Source organism: Balaenoptera physalus, assembly GCF_965194825.1.
Source record: "Balaenoptera physalus genome assembly, chromosome: 10".
NCBI lineage: Eukaryota > Metazoa > Chordata > Mammalia > Artiodactyla > Balaenopteridae > Balaenoptera > Balaenoptera physalus.
In genome coordinates this window covers 109,239,179-109,265,169 of record NC_138889.1, presented here as the reverse complement: position 1 = coordinate 109,265,169, position 25,991 = coordinate 109,239,179, and the positions used below count along the sequence as shown (strand labels likewise).

The window sequence follows — 25,991 nt, the reverse complement described above, 5'->3', positions numbered from 1 at the left end:
ATGCACCCCAATGTTCACTGCAGCACTATTTACGATAGCCAGGTCATGGAAGAACCCTAAATGCCCATCGACAGATGAATGGATAAAGAAGATGTGGTACATATATACAATGGAATATTACTCAGCCATGAAAAGGAATGAAACTGGGTCATTCACAGAGGTGTGGATGGACTTAGAGACTGTCATACAGAGTGAAGTAAGTCAGAAAGAGAAAAACAAATATCATATATTAATGCATATATGTGGAATCTAGAAAAATGAACCAGTTTGCAGGGCAGAAATAGAGACACAGATGTAGAGAATAAACATATGGACACCAAGGGGAGAAAGTGGCAGGGTGGGGGGTAGGGAGTGGTGGTGGTGTGATGAATTGTAGGATTGGGATTGACATATATACACTAATATGTATAAAATAGATAACTAATAAGAACCTGCTGTAAAAAAAATAATAAAATAAAATTTAAAAAAATAATAAAAATAACAGTGATAGACCCATTGCATGCTGATACAAATCACAAATTTAATGAAAAATAGCTGCATTTACCAAAAAAAAAAAATTAATGACGATGGCATTGTTTTAAACTTTTGCATATCTCTTTAATGTCTGGCTTGCTGTACCTGTTTCCGCATTCAACTTATTGCAAAATGTTATTTGCGTTGAAGCGTAGGAGGGAAATGTGGCCTCACACAGTTATGTGGTTAGAAAGGGGAGAGAGTCCTGATACTTTTCACCTAGTTATGGATAGTGTCATTGTCACCTGGCCAGAGCTCAGCGTGGTCAAGGTGGATGCAGTCAACTTTTGGAACTTTGTAACATTAGAGTCCAATTGGATTGAGCTACCGTTGTAGCAGATAGTATTGTCCCAATACCCAAATTGGTGTTGGAAGTGGGGTGCTACTGCTGGCGGAAAGAAAAAGGAAGAAGAAAATTACGATGTGTGGCTGGGCTCAGCAGTCAGGCAGCAGGCAGCGTAGAAGATGCTGTCAGACACACTCACGATACACTGGCAAAACATCAAGTTCAATGTCTCCCATGATGATTCAGAAGGTCGCCCATACTCCTCCTGAGCTTGTAGACCGAGGGGAATATGGAAGACGGAACACTAACACTAGTTACGTTTAGCCAAGAACTAGGAGCAAGAGACAGGCACAGGCAAATTGGACCCATTTTCAAGCAAAAGGGAAAGGGAACCATGTAACTGTCCAGAAATTTGGGACCTTATAGATTAAGAAAATCCATTTGCTTCTAGACACCATGTAATAGGAAACAAGCCTGACCAAGGTTGTGAGCGGCAAAGACCCATCAACACTCAGGTGGGGGGCTTCCCTGGTGGCACAGTGGTTAAGAATCCCCCTGCCAATGCAGGGGACACGGGTTCGAGCCCTGGTCCGGGAAGATCCCACATCTGCAGAGCAGCTAAGCCCATGAGCCACAACTACTGAGCCTGTGCTCTAGAGCCCATGAGCCACAACTACTGAGCCCATGCGCCTAGAGCCCGTGCTCCGCAACAAGAGAAGCCACCGCAATGAGACGCGAGCACGCTGCAACAAAGAGTAGCCCCTGCTCCCCGCCACGAGAGAAAGCCCGCGTGCAGCAATGAAGACCCAACACAGCCAACAATAAATAAATAAAATAAATAAACTTATAAAAAGAAGAAAACACTCAGGTGGGTAACATGGGGATGAGAGGGCTGTGGTGGTGAGGAGGTGGTGAGAATTGCATTGAGGAAGGGATGGGGGTGTGTTACTTGCACATGTAAACAGATGGAAACTGGTCAGAAGTCTGGTCATTCTTCGAGGGAATTGTCCTGCCAAAGAAGCCATGAAACCAGACTTTATAAAAACCCTATGTTCACAGACATAGAAAACAAACCTACGATTACCAAAGGGGAAAGGGAGGGAGGGATAAATTAGGACGTTGAGATTAACATTTATGCACTACTGTATATAAAATAGATAACCAACAAGCACCTACAGGACAGCACAGGGAACTCTACTCAATATTTTGTAATACCCTATAAGGAAAAAGAATCTGAAAAAGAATAGATATATATTCTGTATATATATATAAAGAATCTGAAAAAGAATAGATATATATTCTGTATATATATATAAAGAATCTGAAAAACAATATATATTCTTTATATATATTTTTATATATATTATATATAGCTATACAACTGAATCATTGTGCTGTACACCTGACAGTAACACATTGTAAATCAATTATACTTCAATATAAAACCAAGAAAATGGGACTTCCCTGGTGGCGCAGTGGTTAAGACTCTGTTCTCCCAATGCAGAGAGCCCGGGTTAGATCCCTGGCCAGGGAACTAGATCCCACATGCATGCCGCAACTAAGAGTTCGCAGGCCACAACTAAGGAGCCTGTCTGTCGCAACTAAGACCTGACACAACCAAATAAATAAATATTTAAAATAATAAAAAATACAATAATAAAAAATGAATTAAAAAAAATTTTTTAATTAACAAAAAAACCCTATGCTGTTCGGGCATTGAAACAAAAGCCACGTGCAGACCCCCAAACTTGCACAGGTGGGAAGTGGGCCACCCAAGCTGGACATCCCCCGAGGAGGGCATGGTCCCCTTACGCACTTCAGATGTGGCCACAGGAGACAGTGGGCAGGGAAGGACGTCCCGGAGGGTGGAGCCAGTGCTTTGCTGTCTCTTCAACAACTGCGCCTGTCCCTCCTGCCCCTCTTCTCTGGAGGTGCTATAGTCAGGGCTCAGTCCTCTGGATCCGTTTCCAGATCTCCTGTCTCTCTTGTCTGGATTTCCATTTTCACAGTCATTCTGCACTACGTTGTCAGTTTTGCCACCTGATCTTTCAGAAGGTTCTTAGCGGGGACTCTCATTTTTTCACTTCCTGTTTTGAACGTTTAATTTTGGAAGTTTCAGGAGGCCGTCTTCATCTATTTGTACGTCCTTTGGGTTCCCCTTATTCTCTTTCAAAGCCTCTTGTGTGAGTTTCGACTTGACAGGGGCCTCCTGGTTCAGCTGGCTGTCACCCCGTAGAGGCTGCCATTGTTTTCTCTGCTGATGTAAACGTGCAGTTCCTTTGGCTCCCGGATAGGCCGGGTTTGGGGCTTCTGTGGTGGACACCGCCAAGCTGGCCAGATCTCCACACCCCTCCTTGGGGACCTAAGCACTCTGTCCCCCCACCCCCCGGCCCTGCTCAGTGTGGGCGGCCGATCGCTCTCAGGAGAGTCCCTCTCCTGGAAAACGAAAGCTGCCTCTTCAAGATCGTGACCCCTTCCTGGGGCAGCCACGTTCAGTAATGGGTCACTGTTGGGGTATAAAGGCCCAGGCCCTTTGTCCCAGCTCCAAAGTCCCCTGTAAGATAAGCTGAGGCCTTCTGCATATTTTTTCAACTTCTTCCTTTGCCCAGTTTTGCCTCTTCGGCTTCCCCACAGGTGTTGATCCCAAGAACCCTCCCCAATCAACCACCCACACACGAATCCCAGCATCTCGGAGTCCGACTTCCAGAGAACGTGACCAGCAACTGTGTCTCTTGGTCAGTAGAAAACCTGCAGGTAGTGGAAGACGAGGGATTCTTTGTTCTAGGGGCCTGCAAGACGGCACCCAGCAAGCTGGGCCCTCCACACAGGTGTGTGGGCAAGCGGCTGTCTTTTCTCAGGTGCAAGCAGAGGCAAGCATGGGAATGGGAAGTCTCTGCAGCCCCCGAGGAGGGTAACTTGTGCTGTAGTCAAAGAGGTGAATGGAAAGTGTGGAAATAAACAAAGGCCGCCCAAAGGACAAAAAGCAAAGGCCACTGATTCAGAGCTGGCTATAGCAAGGGGGTCTGCCACCATCATTTGCATCTGGCAGAGACTTAAAGGCACGCAGAGGAGTGGGAAAGCCTCATGGGGGGGAAAGGGAGACCTCAGGTGTGCCCTGACTGGAGGCTGCTGGCCTGGGGAGTTGGAAGTGGGCTGACTAGAAGTGGGGCGTCCCATGTGATTGGTTAGGGGGCATATTTGTTGTTCTCTTGTTGCTCTTAAATTGGAAACAGGGACAAAAGTTGACAGTTCATAATCAAGTCCTGGCCATATGGGGCTGATTGTTACAGAAGTTATTGTCTCTCTGTCCGCATTGTTGCTAGAGATATGAATGTGGTTTCCTGCAAGTCTGACTGCGAGCAGGCTGGCTTCCTGGGCTATTCAGCGTGGATAAGGGGATTGGTTTCCTGGGCAGCTCGTGTAGACTGTGGGTCAGAGTTTTACTCTCATATATGGTTTGGCCATTGTCTGTTTGTATATTCAGTCTCTCAAAAGAGATCCTGGACAAGGGGCTCCTCCTTTGGAGCAAAATCAGGGTCTTGTCAAGGGCAGAGGGACCTCTCATTGCCTGCCCAGCAGGATTCATCACTGTGATGGACCACCAACTCCTGGGTGTCTTTCATTGTTTCCTCTCTGAAGAGAACTCTTCATTGCAATTTGCTAGTCCTGCTTCACGGTTGTGAATTAGGGGAGGCATGTCAAGGAAGAGCAGAGCAAGAAAAAGAAATTCACTCTGAGATACAGCGGACAATCAAAGACAATGAGAACGTTCCTAAAAGCTGCAGGAATAAAGACTGATGGCCTTTAGAAGAGGAACAGGAAGACTGGCAGCTGACATGGCAGCAGCGTCAACGGAAGTAAGACAGTGAAAGGATATCTTCAGTGTACGAAGAGAAAGTAACTGTCAATCTTGAGGTTTTTATTTATTTATTTATTTTTGGCTGCATTGGGTCTTCGTTGCTGTACATGGGCTTTCTCTAGTTGCGGCGAGCGGGGGCTACTCTTCGTTGCGGTGCACGGGCTTCTCATTGCAGTGGCTTCTCTTGTTGCGGAGCACGGGCTCTAGGAGCGCGGGCTTCAGTAGTTGTGGCACGTGGCCTCAGTAGTTGTGGCTCGCGGGCTCTAGAGCACAGGCTCAGTTGTTGTGGCGCACGGGCGTAGTTCCTCCACGGCATGTGAGATCTTCCAGGACCAGGGCTCGAACTCGTGTCCCCTGCATTGGCAGGCGGATTCTTAACCACTGCACCACCAGGGAAGTTCTTGAGTTTCATACCTAAGGAAAATATGTTTCAAGAGTGAAGGAGAAATATAAACATTTTCAGGCAAACAAAAGCTGAGAGTATTCACAAACAGCAGACGCTCACTAAAGTAGGTTTGTTTAGGCAGAAGGAATGTGACCGCAGATGGGAGGCCGGGGAAACAGGATGAAATGAAAAGAAAAGAAAGCAGTAAACATACGGGTAAATGGAAATAAACATTGTCTAACAGAGTAATTTGAAAACATCAAATTAAAATACATGACAATGGTGACACACACATCAGGAGGGAAATAAATGGAGTTATAAGTTCTGAGAGTCTTATATCATCTGTTTAGACACTGGTAAGATAGATTATCAATGTCTTAGTTCAGAGGGTAACCACTAAAAGAATAGAAACACAGTGCATAAATTATACATTAGCAGAGGGGAGAAGTAGAATAATTTTTTAAATTAATCAATCCAAAAGAAATCATAAATGGAGAGACAAAGAAACACAGAAGAAGTGGGACATATAGAAAGTACAAAATAAGGTGGTAGATATAAATCCAAATAAATCCATAGTTGCATTAAACATAATTACATTACATGCAAATCCATAATTATATTAAATGTTTGAATATTCCAGTTAAAAGACAAATATTGTCAGGTTGAATTTTTTTTTTTTAATAAATTTATTTATTTATTTATATTTATTTTTGGCTGTGTTGGGTCTTCGTTTCTGTGCGAGGGCTTTCTCCAGTTGCAGCAAGTCGGGGCCACTCTTCATCGCGGTGCATGGGCCTCTCACTGTCGCGGCCTCTCCCGTTGCGGAGCACAGGCTCCAGACGCGCAGGCTCAGTAGTTGTGGCTCATGGGCTTAGTTGCTCCGCGGCATGTGGGATCTTCCCAGACCAGGGCTCGAACCCATGTCCCCTGCATTGGCAGGCAGATTCTTAACCACTGCGCCACCAGGGAAGCCCTGTCAAGTTGAATTTTTAAAAATCTAATAACACTTACTTAAAAGAGACATATCTAAAACATGAGGATGGTGAAATATTGAAAGTTGATGGGCAGAAAAATACATATATATATACATATACAAATATTAATCAAATGAAAGATAATTTATATATTAATGTCTGACAAGGTAGACTTTGAGCCAATCCTTTAAAGCTTGCCTCATAAAGAAAAATAGTCAATTCCACAGGAAAATATAACAATTCTAAATTGATAGGTGTCTAATAACATGGCCTAAAAATAAGTAAAGCAAAAATTGATAGAACATCAAGGAGACATAGAAAATCTACAATCAACAGAAAATTTTAACACTTCTCTCTCAGTAACTGATAGAACAAGTAGACAAAAAATCAGTAAGGATATCGAAGATTTGAACAATGTAATTAACAAATGACTTGATTTAAACATATAGAACCCTGAAGAACACACATTCTTTTCAAGCACATTCAGAACATTTACACAAAATGACTATACACTGATCCATAAAGCAATTTCAACACATTTCAGAGGACTAAAATAATACAGAATATACTTTCCAACCATAATGCAATTAATCTAGAAATTGAAAACAAACAAAAAACTGGAAAATTCCTATTTATTTGGAAGTTAAGAAACACACTTTAAATAGCAAACAGATCAAGGAATAATTCAGATAGGAATTTAGAAATATTTGACACATAATGAGAGTACTGTATCCCAAAACCTTGGGGTACAGCTAAAGCAGTACATAGAAGAAATTTATAGTCTTATATGCATGTCTTAGGAAAAAAACGTTGAAAGTTAGTGTGATAAACTTTCATCTCAAGAAGTTAGAAAAGTAGCTGAGTGTGTTTCACTGTCGAAGGGATGATGCCAGTGGCAGGGGAGGCGTGGGACATCCAGGAGGGAAGTAGTCAGTCAGTGGGGTAAGGTTCTCAAGGAGACAGGGGAGGATAGGATCCCCACACCCCAGGTGAGGAGCTAATCCTTGACAAGAGAGAACATCTCCTCCTACTTGACAGAAAAAGATGGATGCAGATTCAGGCTCATTTGTAGGTAGAGAGAGAGGGAGTTGAGAGAGTTCCCATCATTTTCTCTTTGAAGAAAGAGGCAAGAGCTTCTGCTGAAAGTTTGAAGAGGGCGGAAGGAGTGGCAGTGATCCTCTACCAGGAAAGCATGGGATTTCTGGCAGCACAGAGGGCCTAGTTGAGTCAGGAGACCACAGATCTTCCTTAGCACCCAGGGGCAGGCATGAAAAAGGGGGACAGCTGAGTCATCCAGGGGAACGGTGTCACCAAGTGGGTGCACCGGAAGGACAAGGACGATGAAGATGCTCTGCTGGCAACAGTGACTCACCTGCTGGATCACAGAATCCGAGCTGGAGGAGGAAGGAGGGGGACGGCAGGGCGAGAAAGCAGAAGGGGGAAGGGGCTGCAGGTGTGCGGGAGCCCAAGATCACGTGCAGCGGGAGTAGGGAGGTTTGAGAGCTGCAAGGATGGTTCGATAGCAGGGATCCTGAAGGAATCACCTCGAGATGGAGCCTCTCCACCTGAACCGTGCGGGGTCCCGACTGTGGCTTTGGGAAAGGAGGCTGAAGTGGAGAAGCCACGAAGGTCATTGAGACGGGGACAAAGAAAGAGCACACAAAGGGCGGAGTCCCCCGGGATGATATCAAAGTAGGGGTGGGGGAACTTCCCTGGTGGTCCAGTGGGTGGGACTCCGCACTCCCAATGCAGGGGTCCCGGGTTCGATCCCTGGTCAGGGAACTACATCCTGAATGCATGCCGCAACTAAGAGCCCACATGCCGCAACTAAGAGCCCACATGCCGCAACTAAGAGTCCACATGCCGCAACGAAGATCCCTCATGCCACAACTAAGACCCGGTGCAGCCTAAATAAATAAATATTTTAAAAAATAGTAAAGTAGGGGGTGGGGAAGGCAGTGGTCTGATGCCATCGGAGGCGGGATGCAGAGGTTGGTAGAAAGCAGTGCCCAGGAGCGGTGGAGGATGTTACCTCCGTGTGTATTCTTCAAGGCATAAAAAGGTTTTCCCTAGCGCTTCTCCCAGGCTGCCTTTCTGGAAACATGCAGTGGAAATTCGAAACCAGCTTTTAGGACAGTCAGACATCTCCAAAACACATGAAATCCACAGAAGAAAAAATCTTGAGGATAGGAGTGTGTGTGTGTGTGTGTGTGTGTGTGTGTGTGTGTGTGTGTGTGTGTATGATCAGTGAAACCTTAAGTGCCACAGGGAAACTTAAATCAGAAATTTAAAGGAGAGACATGGGACTTTCCTGTGGCGCAGTGGTTGAGAATCAGCCTGCCAGTGCAGGAGACACGGGTTCGAGCCCTGGTCCGGGAAGATCCCACATGCCGCGGAGCAACTAAGCCCATGCGCCACAACTACTGAAGCCCGCACCCCTAGAGCCTGTGCTCTCCAACAAGAGAAGCCACTGCAATGAGAAGCCCGCACAGCACAATGAAGAGTAGTCCTTGCTCGCTGCAACTAGAGAAAGCCCGCGCGCAGCAACTAAGACCCAACACAGGCAAAAAAATAAATAAAAATAAAAATAAAATAAAGGAGAGGCAGAGTGCGGTATTTACCACTGGGGTCTTGGTTAGGGTTCACTGTGATGCCTCTTGTGACTTGGGTTATAATCGGGAACAGTGAGTGAGGTTTACTGTTTTGAATGTGTCAGATGTACCTGGGCATTCCGATCCGTTTGGCTGGAGATAAACAAATGACTGCATGGAACACAGATGAGACCATAGGGCTTACTGCTGTGAAAACCTCAAGTGCAGAAAGCAGCCTTTCTTCATTTCCCAAGTACACTATTGTTCAAACCAGTGACTTTTGTTGTTCACTTGCTCTGTTACACAGCTGATCAACATAATTCTTGGAAAAATCATTCAGGTTCTGCAAGACTGTAACTGATTTCTTTGTTTTTTCCTCTAAGCAAAACAGTATCAAATCATACCAAGTCAGATCAAACCTTCTCAAAGAATTATTTTTCCATTCCTTTGTCAGGTCTTTAACTTGAACTTCTAACAATAATCTAATAAGGAATGGATAGATCCAGAGAATAGGGAAAGGTTTGTGTCTCAGTGATTACATGTTATACTATTTTAAAATGTGTATTGGGATTAAGTTGTCTTTTGTTGTTGCTGAAGAACATTTTTCCTAAAAAAATTTTTATAATGGAAAACTTTTTCTACTATAAAAATAATATACATTTTATAGAAATTTTGCAAAATACAGAAAGGCATGATAGTTTCTTTGCTATTTTTACCGTTTAGAGTTACAGATGAATGTTAGCATTATTTTCTCAAGTTCCAAAAAAATACAAAATGAGTTTTTGATTAGAATTGTATTCAACCCATAAATTAATTTGAGGAAATTACATCTTTACAAGATTTTACTTTCCCAGCCAGGAACATGATATACCTCTCCATTTATTCAAGTATATTTTGAAGTCTTCCATACAAAGAACATTCCAAAACTTGACAGTCCTTAATGTTTCTCACTAATGTATCCCTAGCTATTTTATATTTTTGTCAGCAGAGTAATTGACATTCTTTAAGCTGTTTTTTTTATTGGCATACAAGAAATCTACTGACATATACTTATTTTGCATTGGGACAGATTATTAACTTATACATTTTAGTTGATTTTAAGGCGACTCTCTTGAGACATTCTAGGTAATTGACCTTATATTATGTAAATAATGAAAACTTGTCTTTAAAAAATATACCCTAGGCACTTCCCTGGTGGTCCAGTGGGTAAGACTCTGCACTCCCATTTCGGGGGGCCCAGGTTCGACCCCTGGTCGGGGAACTAGATCCCATATGCATGCCGCAGCTAAGACCTGGCACAGCCTAAATAAATAAATAAATAAATATTTTAAAAATAAAATAAAAAGTAAAAAATTTACTCTATTTATTGTTCTTCTCTCATTCCTTTGACTAGAACAATGTTCATTAGGATCTCATTCCTGATCTCTCTAGGAACACCTCGAATTTTCAAAAAATTGTTAAGTATAACGTAGGATAATAATTTGAAATAATTATTCTTTATCATATTGAGCAAATATCCTTCTATTCCTAGTTTACTGTGAGTTTTTATCCAACTACATTAGCCCTTTTTTACTAAATTTGTAATAGAGATTCCCATCACTTCCTCCCCACCCATGTCATATGTAGTGAATACATGCTTGCAATGACCACACACGGAGTTCCTGATCAAGATTTGCAGGATCTTAGTTCCCTGACCAGGGATTGAACCCCGGCCCTCAGCAGTGAGAGCGTGGAGCCCTAACCACTGGACCGCCAGGGTGTTCCCCCTGATCAAGATATTTTTCGTGATAACCTCTTCAAAATTTTGGTAATCAGGATATACAAGATATGTTGTTTGTATAAGTAGGAGATAAACATTTAAAACCAAATTTTTTTTAAACAACCACTTCTGACAAGAGTCCCTGCTCATCCTCAAAGTCCCTCCACCCTCGATTTTCCATTTCTTGGACTCTGAGCCATGTTCCCTGGGTTCCTGGAATATGAACACCTCCAGCTGCACTGCTGCCCTTGTCCATGAAGAGCTCTGCAGCTGCTGCTGAAGGACATGCCATGTGACAGCCCCTCAGATTTACTCAGAGCTGTATTTGCTGCCTGGGGCCCCCAAGGTTTGCCATCAGATATTTCTCTGTGCTGCCACCCTCCACAGAACCCTGGACAAGGTGACCCTGTGGGGTCAAGCCAAGGGCTGAAGGTTGAAACTCCAGTTTTATCTGCAAATTTGATAAGCATATTCTTAATCCTTTTCTCCAGGACATCCAATAAAGCTATCAATTATCCAGTTGTTAGATGGAGCAATCTATGTATGTTCATGAGGCCAGGATTTGTTAGTGATGTCATTCAAGTCTTTAATAATCTTACTGTTTTGTTTTTGTTTTGTTTTTTTTTGGGTGGGGGGGTGTCTGCTTGTTCTATACATTACTAAAAGAATCATATTAAAATCTCTCCCTACGTTGGGGATTTTTCCATTTCTTCTCTGCCAATTTTGCTTTATGAATTTTGAGGTCTTGTTATTGGGTGCATTCCAATTTAGAATAGTTAGAATTATACATCTTCCTGGTGTCTTTAATTTTGTATAATTAGGAAGTGAGTCTCTTTACCGCCAGTAAAACTTTGTAAAAAATCAACTTTATTGGGGTATAATTTACATACAACAAAATGCATTCATTTTAAGTGTTTGTTTCCACTTATACACAAACACAAACACACACACTCATGAAACTACCATCACAATCCTGTTTTCACTTTTGCCTTTCTTTACAGCAGAGTGTTTTGTTTTTCAGTTAAACTCATTTAGGCAGAATTTACATTCAGTAAAATTCACTTTTATGAGTTATGACAAATGTATACAGTTGTGTAACCATCACCATAAGCAAAATATATAATAGAATATTTCCATCAAAAATTTCCCTAATGCCCTTTTGTTGGGGCGGCCAGATTTAGCAAGTTTAGCTGAGCAACCTGCATTTTATCTGGCAACACTGAGCCAATTCCTCTTTTCTCATCCCATTCCCTGGTGACCACGGATTTCTGTCTCCATACTTTTGTCTTTTCATGAGTATCCTATAAATGAAATCATATGTCTCTTTCTTTTTTTTTTTTCAGATGCTCTGTGAAGAAATTCACTTTAACACTTATAATTTTAAGACTTTGCATACATTACAACAGTGCATTAGTGATACAAGCTGTAAAATACTTTTCCATTCCTTTGGATTTTGCATATGATGGTTCTGCATCAGTCACTGCAGGTAGATTGAGCAAGCTTTGTTTTCGTGTTTGTTTGTTTCTTAACATGCATTCAACTAGATATGATTCAGAATAGATTAATACTCCCTTCTTATCATTACAGTTAGCTAAAAAATTGCCTGGCAGCCCACCAAACAGGATTTGCTTTAAGACCAACCCACAGAGGCAGTTGGAGACTGAGGGCACTGGGACATGCTGGGCCGGCCGTAGTAGCATATGTCTCTTCTGTGTGGTTTCTTTCTCTTTGCATAATGCTTTTGCGATTCATCGGTGTTGGTGAATGTATCAGTAATTCGTGCTTTTTTATAGCTGAGTATAGATATAACACAATTTATACCCATTCACCCACTGATTCATTTGGTTGTGTCCAGCCTTTGGCAATTATGAATAAAGTTGCTACAGACGTTTTCATACAGGTCTTTGTATGAACACGTTTTCATTTCCCTTGGGTGAATACCTAGGAGTGGGATTGCTGTGTCATATAGCAAGTGTATATTTAACTTTATAAGAGACTGTCAAACTGGTTTCCAAAACGGCTCTACCATTTTGCATTCCAATCAGCAATGTTTAAGAATTCAAACTGTTCTGAATCTTTGTAGATACTTGGTGTTTTTGTTTTGGGCCGGGAAGGAGGACAAGGCGGTCCTAGTACTGCCCTTTCTTATCTGACTGATTACACAGGGGGTTCAGTTGGTGAAAATTCATCAAGCTATAAACCTGTATGTACACTTTTCTGTGCATATAATAATCCTCAATAAAAAGATTTTTAAACTACACAAAATACCTTTGAATAATTCTACTAAATTAACTAAACATGTGTTGAAATTTAAAACGTGCTTTTGAAAAAACTGAAAGAAAAAAAAAAACCATCAGTGTAAATCCATAGTAGCCTGGCTTCATAATCTCTAAGATTTTTTTTTCCCAGCTATCCATAGTAAATATCTGAAAGGCAAATTCATATTTCTGCACATTATAAGTGACAGGTCAGGAGGATCAATCCCATGTGTATATAATTATATTCCTGTCCTCGTCAATTATCTATTTTTATTCTAAAAATTCTCACAATTTCAATGTCCTTAGTTTTGTGTTCAGGATGTAAAAGTGAACTGTCAATGAATAAATAATGACCGGGGCTTCCCTGGTGGTGCAGTGGTTAAGAATCTGCCTGCCAACGCAGGGCACACGGGTTCGAGCCCTGGTCTGGGAAGATCCCACATGCCACGGAGCAACTAAGCCCGTGTGCCACAACTACTGAGCCTGTGCTCTAGAGCCCGTGAGCCACAACTACTGAGCCCATGTGCCACAACTACTGCAGCCCGTGCGCCTAGAGCCCGTGCTCTGCAACAAGAGAAGCCACCGCAGTGAGAGGCCTATGCATCGCAACGAAGAGTAGCCCCCATCCTCCGCAACTAGAGAAAGCCCGCGTGCAGCAACGAAGACCTGACGCAGCCAAAAATAAATAAATAATGACTGTAAAGGGTAGAGCGTGAGGGCAAGTATTGGTCTTTTCTTCCCTAGGAGCAATGGTTCACTATTCACTAAGTCAGCGTTCACAGTGACTTTATTAAACATAACAACCACGAGTCATGAGAATTGACTGTAGGATAAACTGAGGCACAGGGTGGCTAAGCCTCTCACCCACTGTCACTCAGCTAAAAGTGAAGGAGCCAGGGTTTGAAGCCTGGCAGAGTTACTCCAGAGCCCTTTTACATGGGGGATCTAGCATGGCCTTCCATTCAAATGAGATTATAAATCAACAGCTAAGAGGACCAAGCTGATTTGTTATTTAGCTATTTCTGCATAGAAATCACCCGAGAGCATCTGTGCCCTGAGACACAGCTTGAGGATTTACGTGTATCCTTCTCTGCCTTTAATTCATCCGCTGCCATCAGAAGAAGCCCAGCAGGCCTGCTGTCGTCCATATAATACTCTACACAAGCAGCTATGCGGTTCCCAGAGCTGTGCTCAGTGGACGCTAGGTGCCAGGTGACCCCAATCTACTGAAAGTTGCCAGATTGTCCTATGAGAGAATGAGTTTCCCTGTATTCTGGACCATCTCAGCCAGATAGTTCCATTGTTCTCTGAAATCCATTTTCTAGCAACCCCCTAGACTGGGGGCTTGCAAGCATTTTCTCTAAAGGACCAGGCAGTAAATATCTCAGGTTTTTGTGGGCCATACAGTCTCTGCTGCAACGACTCAACTCTGCCCTTGCAGTGCAAAAGCAGCCAGATAATACATAACAGAGGCGTAACTGTATTCCAATAAAGCTTTATCACAAAAGCAGACAGAGGGTCGGCACACCTCTGCTCTAGACTATGAGCTCCTTGAGAGGCTGGGCTGCGTCTTATCTTTGTAATTTCAGCCCTAGCGGTTTTTACCAAAGAGGAAATAAAAACACAGGATCACAGAAGCTGACTTTGAGGAAGGCAAGCACAGAACTGCAACTGGCTGTTTGGGTGTATTTTCACTTGTGAATTGAACAGAGATGCTGCATTTTTCATGTTAGACCTGAGCTACTTGGGAAACTTAAAGCAAAGGATCTTGTCTTGGGAATTCCCTGGTGGTGCAGCAGTTAAGACTCCACACTCCCAATGCGGGGGGCCAGGGTTCAATCCGTTGTCAGGGAACTGGATGCTGCATGCCGCAACTGGGAGTCCGAATGACGCAACTAAAGATCCTGCGTGCCTAAGACCCGGAGAAGCCAAATAAATAAATATTAAAAAAAAAAAAAAAAAGGATCTTGTCTTCACAAACCCTCCTACCTGGCCTGAGTCTCAGCAAACCTATGTCTTTGCAGGGTAAGTTCACCTACACAACCTGAAACCATGAGGTACTGGGTGGTGACAGTTTTAAATGGAGTTTCAGATGCTCCCAGGGCTCAGAGCTGGCTAGCTGACCCTGTCTTCACACACCCGCAGTTTTCTGTGTCTGGTTTAGTTTCTTAGCCCAGGACCCTGTTGACATAAAAAAACACACAACCTAAAAGTTGAGAATTATGTTTTATTTGGCAGATAAAACTGAGGACTTAAGCCCGGGACACAGCATCTCAGATAACTCTGAGAGGCTGCTCCGAAGACGTAGTAAGGGAAGAGCCAGGATACATTAGGAGTTTTAGCAACAAAGACCAGGGAGTCAGAACATCAAAAGATTACTGTTAATTAAAGAAAACCAGATATCTCAAGTTAAGGAATTTAGCGCTTTTCTATATATGGGAAGATGCAAGAGTCTAGGCTTACTGAAATCATTCCTTTGATATGCACCTTAGCTATCTGGGGCCAGTATGCTATCTCAACCCGAGTCCCCTCAGGGCACGCTGTCAGGGGTGGTTGCAGCAGCAGACTGCTATATTGCAGGGGGTGGAGGGGTGGGAGGGGGTTGGGGGGAGGGGGGTGGACCCAGTTTCTATCCTGAGTTCCCTCAGGGCTCACCACTGGAGGGCTGTAATGTGATGGCTTGATGACCACAACATCCTTTGTTTACGACAGGGCAGGCAACTTTTTTTTTTTTTCCATTGATAACCCAAGACACGTTATAAAACTGTCTGAAAATAAAGCCTTTTGGTTTATTCCCATTGAGATCGTCTTTCACAGACAGGCTTTGGTTCGGATTTGGGGGAACATGAGAAGGTCTTACAGAGACTGGGATACGGTCACAAAACTAGTAACTTACAAAGCCTATTTCTTTTTTTTCTTTTTTTATTGATATTTTAAATTGAAGTATAGTTGATTTACAATGTGCCAATCTCTGCTGTACAGGGAAGTGACTCAGTTATACATATATATACTTTTTTTAATATTCTTTTCCATTATGGTTTATCCCAGGAGATTGGATATAGTTCCCTATGATGTACAGTAGGACCTTGTTGTTTATCCATTCTAAATGTAATAGTTTGCATCTACCAACCCCAAACTCCCAGTCCATCCCCCTCCCTCCCCTCAAAGCCTATTTCTTCTTTGTTGTTGTTTTTTAATACACGCTTTCTTTTTTTTTTAATATTTATTTATTTATTTGGCTGCATCAGGTTGCAGTATCCGGCATCTTACTTGTGGCATGAGGAATCCTTCGTTGCAGCGCGCCGGCTTCTCTCTAGGTGTGGCGCTCCAACTCTAGAGCCTGCCGGCTTAGTTGCCCTGCGGCATGTGGGATCTTGGTTCCCCCACCACGGACGAACCCGAGTTCCCCTGCATTGGAAGGCAGATTCTTAACCACTGGACCACCAGGTAAGTCCCCCAAAGCCTATACCTAATGAAGGTCAAGTCCCATTCGCTTTCCTCTATACTCCGTTTTGCCCCACTGTTATTCACATCTCACAATTAAGAAACATTCTGTGAGCCTCACTTTCAGCATCTGTAAAACGGGTGCGAAGCGCGTCACAGTGCTATTGCAGAGTTAAATCACCCAACCAAGCCCAGCTCTTGGCACGAGTAAGCACTCAAAACACGCTGGCGGCCATCCCGACTATGACTTACTTCCAGAGCAGGCCCCCCCGCCCCCCGGCTGGATAAAGTCGGAGGGATGAGGGAGGGCATGTGGCAGGGTCACGCCGTCGGGGTAGGTCTGAGATCACCCAGCCCCGGTACCTCGGTCGCTACAGGGCGGTGTCCAGAGACTGTGAGACAAGCACCAGGAACCACCACTTCCGGCAGAGACCTGCCCGAAATAGCCGCTTCCAGCCGCTCTCCAGACGAAGCTGGAGCCGCTCCGCGGTGGGCGGGACCCTGGGTACAGCCACGCCCCTCGCTTCCGGCTCGCCTCCTGCAGCGCCAGGAGCCGCTGGACGGCTCCCGGCTCCGGCCGACGCTGCCCCGCCCTCCCGGACCCGCCCTCCCGTGACGTCACCTCCGGGGCGGTCCGGGCGGGGCCAGAGCTGGGGCGGCTGCCCTGAGCAGTCGTGGCTTGCGGTCCCGCTGCTCCGGTGCCGGACACGTCCGCACGCCGGACCGCGGGCGCTTCTCCGCCGCCCGAGGGCCTCCGGGCCGCCGCAGGCCTGCCACGCCCGGGTAAGGGGCCCTCGCTGCTGTCCGCGGAGCTGTTGTCAGGGCTGCCTGAGCCGGCTTGGGGCTGAGAGAGGGAGGTGGGGACAGGAGGAGGGGTGCATGGGGGCACGAGAGGCAGAGGAGGGGGACAAGAGAAAAGATGCATGGGGACACAGAATGCAAGCTGGTGACGATTGGAGGTGAGGAATAGGAGGAGAGGAAAGAATGGAAGGAATCAGTTGGGGGCCCAGACTCAGAAGGAGCATGGATGGGAGCCCAAGAGGCGGGAGACAGAAGGAGGGCTTAAGGGGATCCCAAACCAGAGAAGAGACCCGGGTCGCTCCAGTTTGGGAGCGGAGGAGGGGGAAGCTGGGACACTCCCGGATGGGTGGGGAGCTAAAGGGCCCTGCCCGGCCAAGGCTGGGCCCCAGGAAGTGTTACCCTCAAAGAAAGAGTTGGCCCTTTAGGCGACCCAGGCCTCCCCCAAGCCCGCTCTACCTGGGAGGGGGTTGTGCATTTACATTTACCTGCCCGCCTCCTCCAGGTGAGTCTGGGTGGCTAGTCAGTGTGTGCAATTAGCTGTTAGGCTAGTATGAGGAATCCACATCCACATGGTTTGCCATAAGACATAAATATCTACTTAGAAATCTGCCTTTAATAATGGGTTTTTTTTTTTCTCCCTGGAGGAAGCATCTCTAAAATTTCAATACAGATGTTCTGCTTATACGCCAGACTTGCCTAATGGACAAAGGAATGTCAAATCTACCCAGACTGCTAGCAAAAACTAGACTCTTGATCAGCATTTAGCCTGATACCAAAAATTCCAAAAACCTGGAAGGAAGCGATGTAATTAAGACGCTCTCCAGTGCTCCGAGTTCCCATCTGCCACACAGACACTTCCTTTGGACCACAGGGCAATGTCTATATACATAAAACCACAAGCCTGTGTTCCTTGGGTTCTGATACCAAAGTTCGCCATGTGACGTGTCAGGGCAGGTATCTGTGGTTTGCCCTGTATTTGCTTCCGCAATCCCTATTCCTTGGTATGTATAGTTTCTCCAGCTTGGAGTAGGGACTGGGACCACATTGCCTCTGATAAATAACTTACTAGTGTGATGGAATGTGGCGGGTAACACTTGTGTTGGGCCCAGGAAAAAGGCATTAAGCAATTTGGAGAATTGTAATCCAGAAAAAGGAATTAAGCAATTTGGAGTCTGATTTCAGGTAACTTGCACGCAGCACCCTGTGTATAACAAACGGTTTCATAAAAGTTAAAAGTCAAGCCAGGGTTGGGAACATAAGAAATTGGAGATGGGAGGTGTTGAGAGGTAGCACAAAGTCAAGGACCAGAGAAGGATCATGAAGTTGGCACCCAGAGCCACATTCTGAGGGTGCCTTTCTAATATAGGGTTGCCTGGCTCGTGCGGTGCTGCCCCTTCCCTGCGGGACTTGTGAGGGGCTGAGCCCTGGAAACGGGAACTCCCAGCACCAGCCTAACCTCCTGTCTTCCCACCTGCCCTGCTCTCCTACTCGACACTTAGTCCTTCTTGCTTATTCCCTTCCTGCACAGGGGTCTCCTTCTGCGACCTTGATCTGCCCAGCCACGCTGCACCAGATAATGAGCATAACTGACCAGACCCTCATTTAAGGCTCACTAAAGCCTTTGCAGGGGAGACTGTGATTCTAAGTCTTGTTAATGCTTTGTCCATTGTGAGTCAACTTAGATTAGCACAGGTCCCCACGTGGGAATCTTGACATTTAGAATACGCTGTTGGAAAGTGGAGTCAGGACCATACCAGAGGGATGAAGTCACGGCACGAGGGCCTGTTCTTGACTCCGCACAGCGGCCAATTCCTGTCTCTGTGGGAGGGATCACCGGCCCCACTGGCTGAGGGAAGAGGCAGTGATGGCATCCAGCAGAGGTCTCCTGAGAGACCAGTGGAGTTTCCTGAGATAGCTTTAGAGAGATGCTCCATGCGCACGCTCACCTCATGTATGTAACTGTGTGTGATTGCACACACTCATGTGTATGATTGCACGTGTACACACATGGCAGTGTGCACGCAGGTGTTGCCATGTGCACGTGGATACGAGTGCGTGTGTAGCTGTGTGTGCGTGTGACTGCATGCATACGCGTGTGTACCTATGCACATATGCGTGTGTGTGATAGAGAGCAGGCCCGTGGTGGTCCTCAGGCATCACCACCTACGCATACCTGCCACTCTAGGAGGTGCTGAGTTTCTTTCATCTCCTCCTGAGTTTACACTAGAAAAATGCCTCCCTCCTCACTGGATTCTTCCCCCGTGCTTTTCCTAAGGAGCGTTTATTCTTTTTCAAACCGTAGATGCATCTTCTACCAGAGTGGAGCATCTGCCTGGATCCCACGTGTGCCACAAAGCGTGCCATGGCCTGGGAGTGCCCTTCAAAGCCGTCCTCGCCTCCTGCAGAGCCAAACCTCGCCCGACAAGCGCACAGTGTCAAGCCCTCAGCCCCCCGAGGAAGATGGCCCAGCCTGGGCACGCGCCCTGAGCAGCTGCCTCTCGTGAGTGTCCAAAGCCCTGCGGGCAGGGCCGCCTGCTCAGTGACAGGGCAGTGAGCCCGGAAAGGGCCCTGAGGGGGCTTTGCAGGGACCGGGTGGGCAAAGGAAAGACAGCGAACCTCAGAGGGCCGAGCCGTCCAGTGAGCGGGAGGCCCGGTCTGTGGCATTTCCCCGTCGGAGCTTCTGCCTTCTTGGGTGGCCCTGGTGGGGGGTCCCCAGGCAGGTATGGGAACCGTGTGGTCCTCTGGGCCGTCTTCTGTTCCTGTGAGGTTCTCTCTGGGCCTCGTGTCGTGAGACCACGATACTGTGGGAGCCCCTCGCTGCACGGGCAGGGGTGCTGTATCTCACTGATGGGGGGTGCGGAGCGGGTGCCTCGTAGCAGGAGGGGCCCTGGGAGGAGACCGACTAGAGTCTGTCCCTGGACCAGAAATGGGACGGCCCGTGTCTGTTCCAGGGTGAGGAGCTGGACGGGAAGGCGGAAACCCATTCGGGCCCTTGAATCAGTTCCTCCTGCCTCAGCTGGAGCGTCAGCTCTGAAGTGCCAGAGGCGGGGGTGGCAAACTGCGGCCTGTGGGCCACGTCCACCCGCTGCCTGTTTTTGTAAATAAAGTTTTATCGGGACCCAGCCACACCCATCACATACCTATGGTCCATGACTGCTTTTGCAGACTTGAGTGGCTAAGACAGACCGTATGGCCCACAAAAATCTAAAATAGCTGCTATCTAGCTCTCTATAGGAAAAAGCTTCCTGACTCTGCTCCGGAGATTTGTAGTGAGGTGGCAGTGGAAGGCCTGGGGTGCATTCAGGAAGCCCCTGTCAGATCCAGGGCTCAGACTTGGGGAGCATGTTGGGCTCCGTGGTGGTGGCATTTTTAATGCATTCAGTGGACGTGACTGGCCAAAGAGAGAGTCGTTTAAATACACTTATTTACGGAGAGCCCAGCTGCATTTACTTCAGCTAATGGGGGGGGTGCAGTGGGAGCTCTTTGTGCCTGAAACCTCCCTGGTTCAGTCCTTCCCCCTCATGACATTGGTCTGTTTCTTCTCTCCCCACCCCACCCCCTCTTGTTTCAGTCAGAACAAAGAATGCCTTTTGCTCTCAAGAAAACAGATGCAAATCTGTGGTTTGTAGGGCTGGGGAACCTTTTTAAACCTGTAAGACACCAGGAGCTCTTAGGGACAGTTTTGGCGGGAGAGTGCACCACGAAGCTAAACTAAAGTTAGTGACTCTCAGGAAGGGATTAGAAGCGCGGCGGAGGGGGGTGCCCAGCCTTCCAGCAGAGTTTGTGCTCGAAGGGGTTTTTCCAGTCGTGGGGCCACTTTGCAAGAGTCCCCGCTGCTCACAGGAGAAAGAAAGCCACCTCTAGATGCCCCTTTGTGCCGCACGGGGACTGCTTTCGCGTGGCTGCCAGCAGGGCTGGAAGTGCTCCTCGAGGGGGCCGGGCTGGGCCAGGAGCTGCAGGTATTTCACGTGTCCGGCGAGGGTGGGCGCACAGCGGGGAGGCCGGGGGGTCAGACTTTGAAGGCCGCCTCGCCACGTTAAGGAGCTTAGGAGTTATCCTGGGAGAGCAGGGGGTTTAAGCATTGGAGGCAGGGTCAGCTTTGTGGGTTACAAAGATCTTTCTGGCATCTGTGGCATGGCAGATGGAGCAGGCCCAGGATGGGGACGCTTGAAGGTGACCCTCGGGGCTGCTGGGAAGCCAGTGAGCCTGCCCTGCTCAGCGGGAGGGCAGCCGGGCCGCAGGGCCGTGGAGAGCGGCGCTTAGCATCCGTGCCAGGGCGAGGGGTCCGTCAGGACGTTTCGTTCCGAGTGACCTGAAGGCTCCCTTCCAAGACGTTCTGTGGAACTCAGGAGCTTCACCACGAGGGCCAGGGGCAGGGCCGAGGGCCTGGGGCATCTTCAGGCGGCACTGATTGCGGAGGCACCCCCAGGAGTCGCCTGCCCTCAGACTCCCAGCAGTCTGTGCCCTGCTTGCCCTGTGCCCACGTCGAGTTTGAGTCTCGGGACTAGCCCTCGTTGCACGTGACTGGGCTGTTGTCCAAGGGGACCTGGGCCTCGCAGGCGGCCACGTGGGACTCCGGCAGTTGGGCGGGGCTGAGAACAGGATCAGGGCGCACCCAGGACCGGCAGGGCATGAAGTGATGGGGCACTTGCGGCCACCTGCCCCCTCGGTTCCCGTGTGGTGAGGGACCTGAGCCTGCCAGCACGTGGGGGAGACCTGGGGTGAGCGTGGGGAGACCCCCACTGTGCGCAGCCAGTCCTGGCTGCCCGCAGTCCTCATCCCGGTGAGGCTCAGCTGCGGTGGCGTCTCTGTAAGTTTCTGCAGTTGCACCGTAACCCTCGGAGACCAGGGCTTCTGCGACCATGTCCGCTCAGCCCACCCTCTGTCCCCTGCTGTGGAACCCCCTTAGTGAGTCTCTCAGCCTCCTCAGGTCTTGCCCCCTATCGTCTGCATCGCCACCCCAGCTGCCCCTTGCCGGAACACCTCGCTTGTCACACCCCTGCCTCGGGCCTGCACGGGCTCGCCTCCCCCCACACCAAAATCCAGACTGCCCCGTGGTGGCCTCTCTCTCTCTCGTTTAAGCCCAGGTCTCACTGCACTGTCCCCGGGCCTCTGGCTCTGCTGTCGTCACCTGCTGCTCCTCCCACTTGCCCCCCTCACCCGTTTCCCACCAGGTGGATCCCAACCGTCTTTCAGAACGTGGCCCAGGTGTTACTAGCCAGGTAACCTTCCCTGGCCCCCGCCCCCACCCCCCACCAGCTGAATTCCGTGCCTCCTAGGGCCCTGCAGCACCCTGTCCTCTCCCACCCACCTCTGGGGCCTCTGCACAGAGGACCAGCCTCCACCTTACCCTTCGCAGCCTCCCAGGTGCCATCTCCTCCCTGTTTCCCGACACTCAGTCCCTCTACGCTGGCACCAGCCTGCACTGACCTCTTTTCTGTGTCTCCCATTGGAGGCAGGCTCCCTGGAGGAGAGAGCTGTGTGGCTTTCATCTTTCTGTGCTGAGTGCACCGCCTGGCACATGAGCAGGCACTCGGGGAGTACTGGACGAAGGGATGGGTGATGGGCGGTGGATGGGTGAATGGATGGGTGGATGGGTGATGGGCGGTGGATGGGTGGATGAATGGATGGATGGATGGGTGGGTGATGGGTGGATGGATGGATGGATGGGTGGGTGATGGGTGGATGGATGAATGGATGGGTGGATGGGTGATGGGCGGTGGATGGATGATGAGTGGAGGATGGGTGATGGGCGGTGGATGGGTGGATGAATGGATGGATGGATGGGTGGGTGATGGGTGGATGGATGGATGGATGGGTGGGTGATGGGTGGATGGATGAATGGATGGGTGGATGGGTGATAGGCGGTGGATGGATAATGAGCGGTGGATGGGTGATGGGCGGTGGATGGGTGGATGAATGGATGGATGGATGGGTGGGTGATGGGTGGATGGATGAATGGATGGGTGGATGGGTGATGGGCGGTGGATGGATAATGAGCGGTGGATGGGTGATGGGCGGTGGATGGGTGGATGAATGGATGGATGGATGGGTGGGTGATGGGTGGATGGATGGATGGATGGATGGGTGGGTGATGGGTGGATGGGTAATGGGTGACGACTTCCTGGCTAAGTGGACTCTCTCCATGTGGTCAGCTATCACGGGTGCAGAGAAGTGCTCTGGGCCTGCTTTGGGTCCTGCAGGCCACAAGAGAAGTTGAGGAGGAAGACTTGGATGATCTTGATGATTGGAAGTCTTGGCCCCTCTCTCTGCTGCTCTTTCATGCTCTGAACTCTGAGTGGGATAGTAAGACACATAGTGAGATTGGGTTAAGAAGTGCTATAAACCCGTCAGAGCAGGCACTGGGCAGATCCCTGAACACATGGCTGAGACATGTTATGCTCTTCCTGAATGCCAGGCCCCAGGGGAAGCATTTGGCTGGGTTTGCACCCTGGGACCTGTCGGAGCCCTCCACAGCCGGTGCATTGCCAGGCCTGTGCCCCGTGCGTAACTGACCAAATGCCTTCCTTCTTGACCTTAGATTCCTCAGCCAAGCAGCAGGGAACTGTTAACAGCCTGAGGAACGGCAGGCTGGGAGCCTCGGGCACCGCCCAGCCTTGCTCCCAGCTCACCTGCAAGATGTGGACAGCCCTCGTGCTCATTTGGGTTTCCTCCTGGTCCTTATCTGAAAGCCACCTGACACTCCAGCATCCAGGTAAGTGAGAAAGCCGTGTGACTGCTGGACGGGCCTGCAGGGGCCCCGGATCTCCCAGGTGCTGGGCTGCGAAGGCTTGTTGGGCCAACATGGGACCCGGCCTCTGAGCCTTGAGAGGGTTACTTACTTGGCCTTGCAAAATTTCATTCCTTCCATAAACCTCGTCTTTATTGGGGAGTTTGTCAATCAGTACATCACATATTTAGTTGCGCTTCTCCTCTGTGCCAGGCACTATTCATCTCCAGGAATCCTGCTTTGAATCCTATCATAAAGCCAAGAATTCTTGCATGGTGTGAATATCTGGGCAACGGTTTATCTGCTGTGTAAACCTGGTGTGTGTTGGATAGGTTTTTTTAATGGCGAATCACACCTGTAATGCGAGATTATGATATTTTGGGAATTGGATCAAAAAATGAAGCTCTAAAGCCTTCCATGGGCCTGGGGTTCAGAGAGCACAAAGGAGATTTTAACTCAAAGTGCCGAGCGCCTCTGTGATGGGCTGCGGGCCAGATGTGTGCAGGGAGGGGATGAGAGGGAAACGTGTTTGCCGGGCTAAGAAGTAAGGCACCACACGGCCGCCCCGCCAGCCCCACGGGCCGGAAATTAAGACAGTCTCTGAATAATCCACCTGCACAGGGTTGAAGGTGATCGTGTCTTTTCCTCCCTTTTCTGACTCTAACGGTACTCAGTCCTCAACAAGACGCTGGAGAATTCAGAACAAAACTCATCCGTGGAAGCCATTGCAAGAGTCTTGAATGAAACGTCTGAAAGAATGACCTCGGTGACACCTTCTCCCGCCACGTTGACCAGAGGGACTTGGGGAGGCGACCCCACCTCTCCTGTGGTCACAGCAGGGACAACGCACAGGACAGAGGCAGGCGCGTCAGCGACGGCAAAAGGGACCCCTAACGGAGCCACCTCTGGGGTGCCCACGCCGCCCGTCCCGGCATCTGCCTGGCGGACCCCGTCCTCACCCCACACGCGGGCCCCTGGCAACGGCACATTGTCTGGGCCAGCGACGCGCACGACACCCAGGCTGGCCACAGGTGCTCCCACAGCTGCTGCGGCCCTGGCAAGTGTAAGCGGCCCCTTGGGCTCGCACGGTCATCCCGGGCACACCCCCGGCCACGCCATAGCCAGCCCCACGGTGCCCCTGAGTCCCCAGGCACTTAACGCGTCCACACGGGGCCCCACGGTCCAGGCGCCGACGCCCCTGACTGCGGCTGACGCGGCAAGTAGGCCTGCGCCCACCCTCCTCAGCACAACCCCAGAACCCGGCTCCCCCACCTCAGCTTCCGCGTCCATGACAGTGGGGACCACGACCAAGGCCCCCCAGCCGGCTGCCAGCACAGCGCCAGCGCCTGCCCCTCACGCCAGCCTGGCACCCCCGACACGGCCCAGCCCCGTCACATCCACGCCGGGGGTCGCGGGGCCGGGCATCACTCAGACGCCGGAGCAGGGCGAGCCTGAAGCCGCGCCCGGTACTGCTTCCGTGGGGCCGACCCCTGGGAGCTCAGGGGACTCCAAGGTGCCAGCCACAGACGCGTGTCAGCTCAGCAGCCAAGGCCGGTACCTGGTGGTCTCCAGCGAGCCCCTGGCCCAGTCGCCAGTGAACAGAAGTTTCCTCCTGGCGGTGCTCTTGCTGGGGGTCGCCCTCTTCATCACAGTCTTGGTTCTGTTTGCCCTGCAGGCCTACGAGAGCTACAGGAAGAAGGGCTACACGCAGGTGGATTATCTCATCAACGGCATGTACGCCGACACGGAGATGTGAGGAGAGGGCACGCGGCCGGGCCTGGGACTGGGCCCTTCCCCTCCTTCCATGTTGCCTCTGAGGCCAAACCAAGTGCTTCCAGATTCTTTTGGTGCAATTTAGGAGACATGCCAGTTGCTTAAACACATTTAATCGCTGTCTGATTAATTCCACGATCACTAAAGAGTTGCTGCTTTTTTCATATTTATTTTTGTAATGATCACGAGCAGACAGTGATTCTGCCTTGGGGTGGGGTGGGCGGCCCCGGGGTGGGTCCCAACCTGAATTAAAGCAATGACCCTTTCCGCTCAGACCCTGTCTCCCCGTTTGTGTGGGTTGCGTCCTGCACCCCCCATGGCGGCCGGGGAGCCTTTTCGAGATGCATGTGACGGGGTGTGTTCTTGTAAACGTTGAAAGTAACGCGAGGCCCTGGCCATCTGCTGTGTCTGTGCCGCTCTCCTGGGCTTCGCTCTTAGGCCCAAACCTGCCCCAACCTGGGCGGGAGGAACCCCAGCCTTTGAGGGTCTCTGGCACCACATGGAGATGGAGCCCCTTCCTCTAATCCTCCTTTTTCAGGACTGAGGTGGCGGATGCACGGAGCCTGGTTTGGGCACGAGAGCCGAATGCAGCATGTAAACCACACCTGAGCTACACAA

At 48.9% G+C, this 25,991-nt stretch overlaps 1 protein-coding gene and 1 long non-coding RNA gene across 2 annotated transcripts; one reads left to right on the top strand and one right to left on the bottom strand.

The window, feature by feature from the left end:
* Window positions 1-14,110: 14,110 nt before the first annotated feature.
* Window positions 14,111-16,587, bottom strand: LOC309667701. The gene is made up of 3 exons (XR_014267904.1): window positions 16,322-16,587; window positions 15,896-16,033; window positions 14,111-14,806 (listed from the first exon to the last, which is right to left on the bottom strand). It is a non-coding gene; the product is annotated as an uncharacterized lncRNA (long non-coding RNA).
* A 113-nt stretch (window positions 16,588-16,700) lies between these two features.
* On the top strand, window positions 16,701-25,648 carry LOC309667699 (uncharacterized protein C11orf24). Its single transcript, XM_082476472.1, has 4 exons — window positions 16,701-16,852; window positions 19,173-19,370; window positions 23,412-23,585; window positions 24,275-25,648. Exons 3-4 carry the CDS (start codon window positions 23,510-23,512, stop codon window positions 25,354-25,356), a joined length of 1,158 nt encoding a protein of 385 aa, XP_082332598.1. The 5' UTR covers window positions 16,701-16,852; window positions 19,173-19,370; window positions 23,412-23,509; the 3' UTR covers window positions 25,357-25,648.
* Window positions 25,649-25,991: the final 343 nt, after the last annotated feature.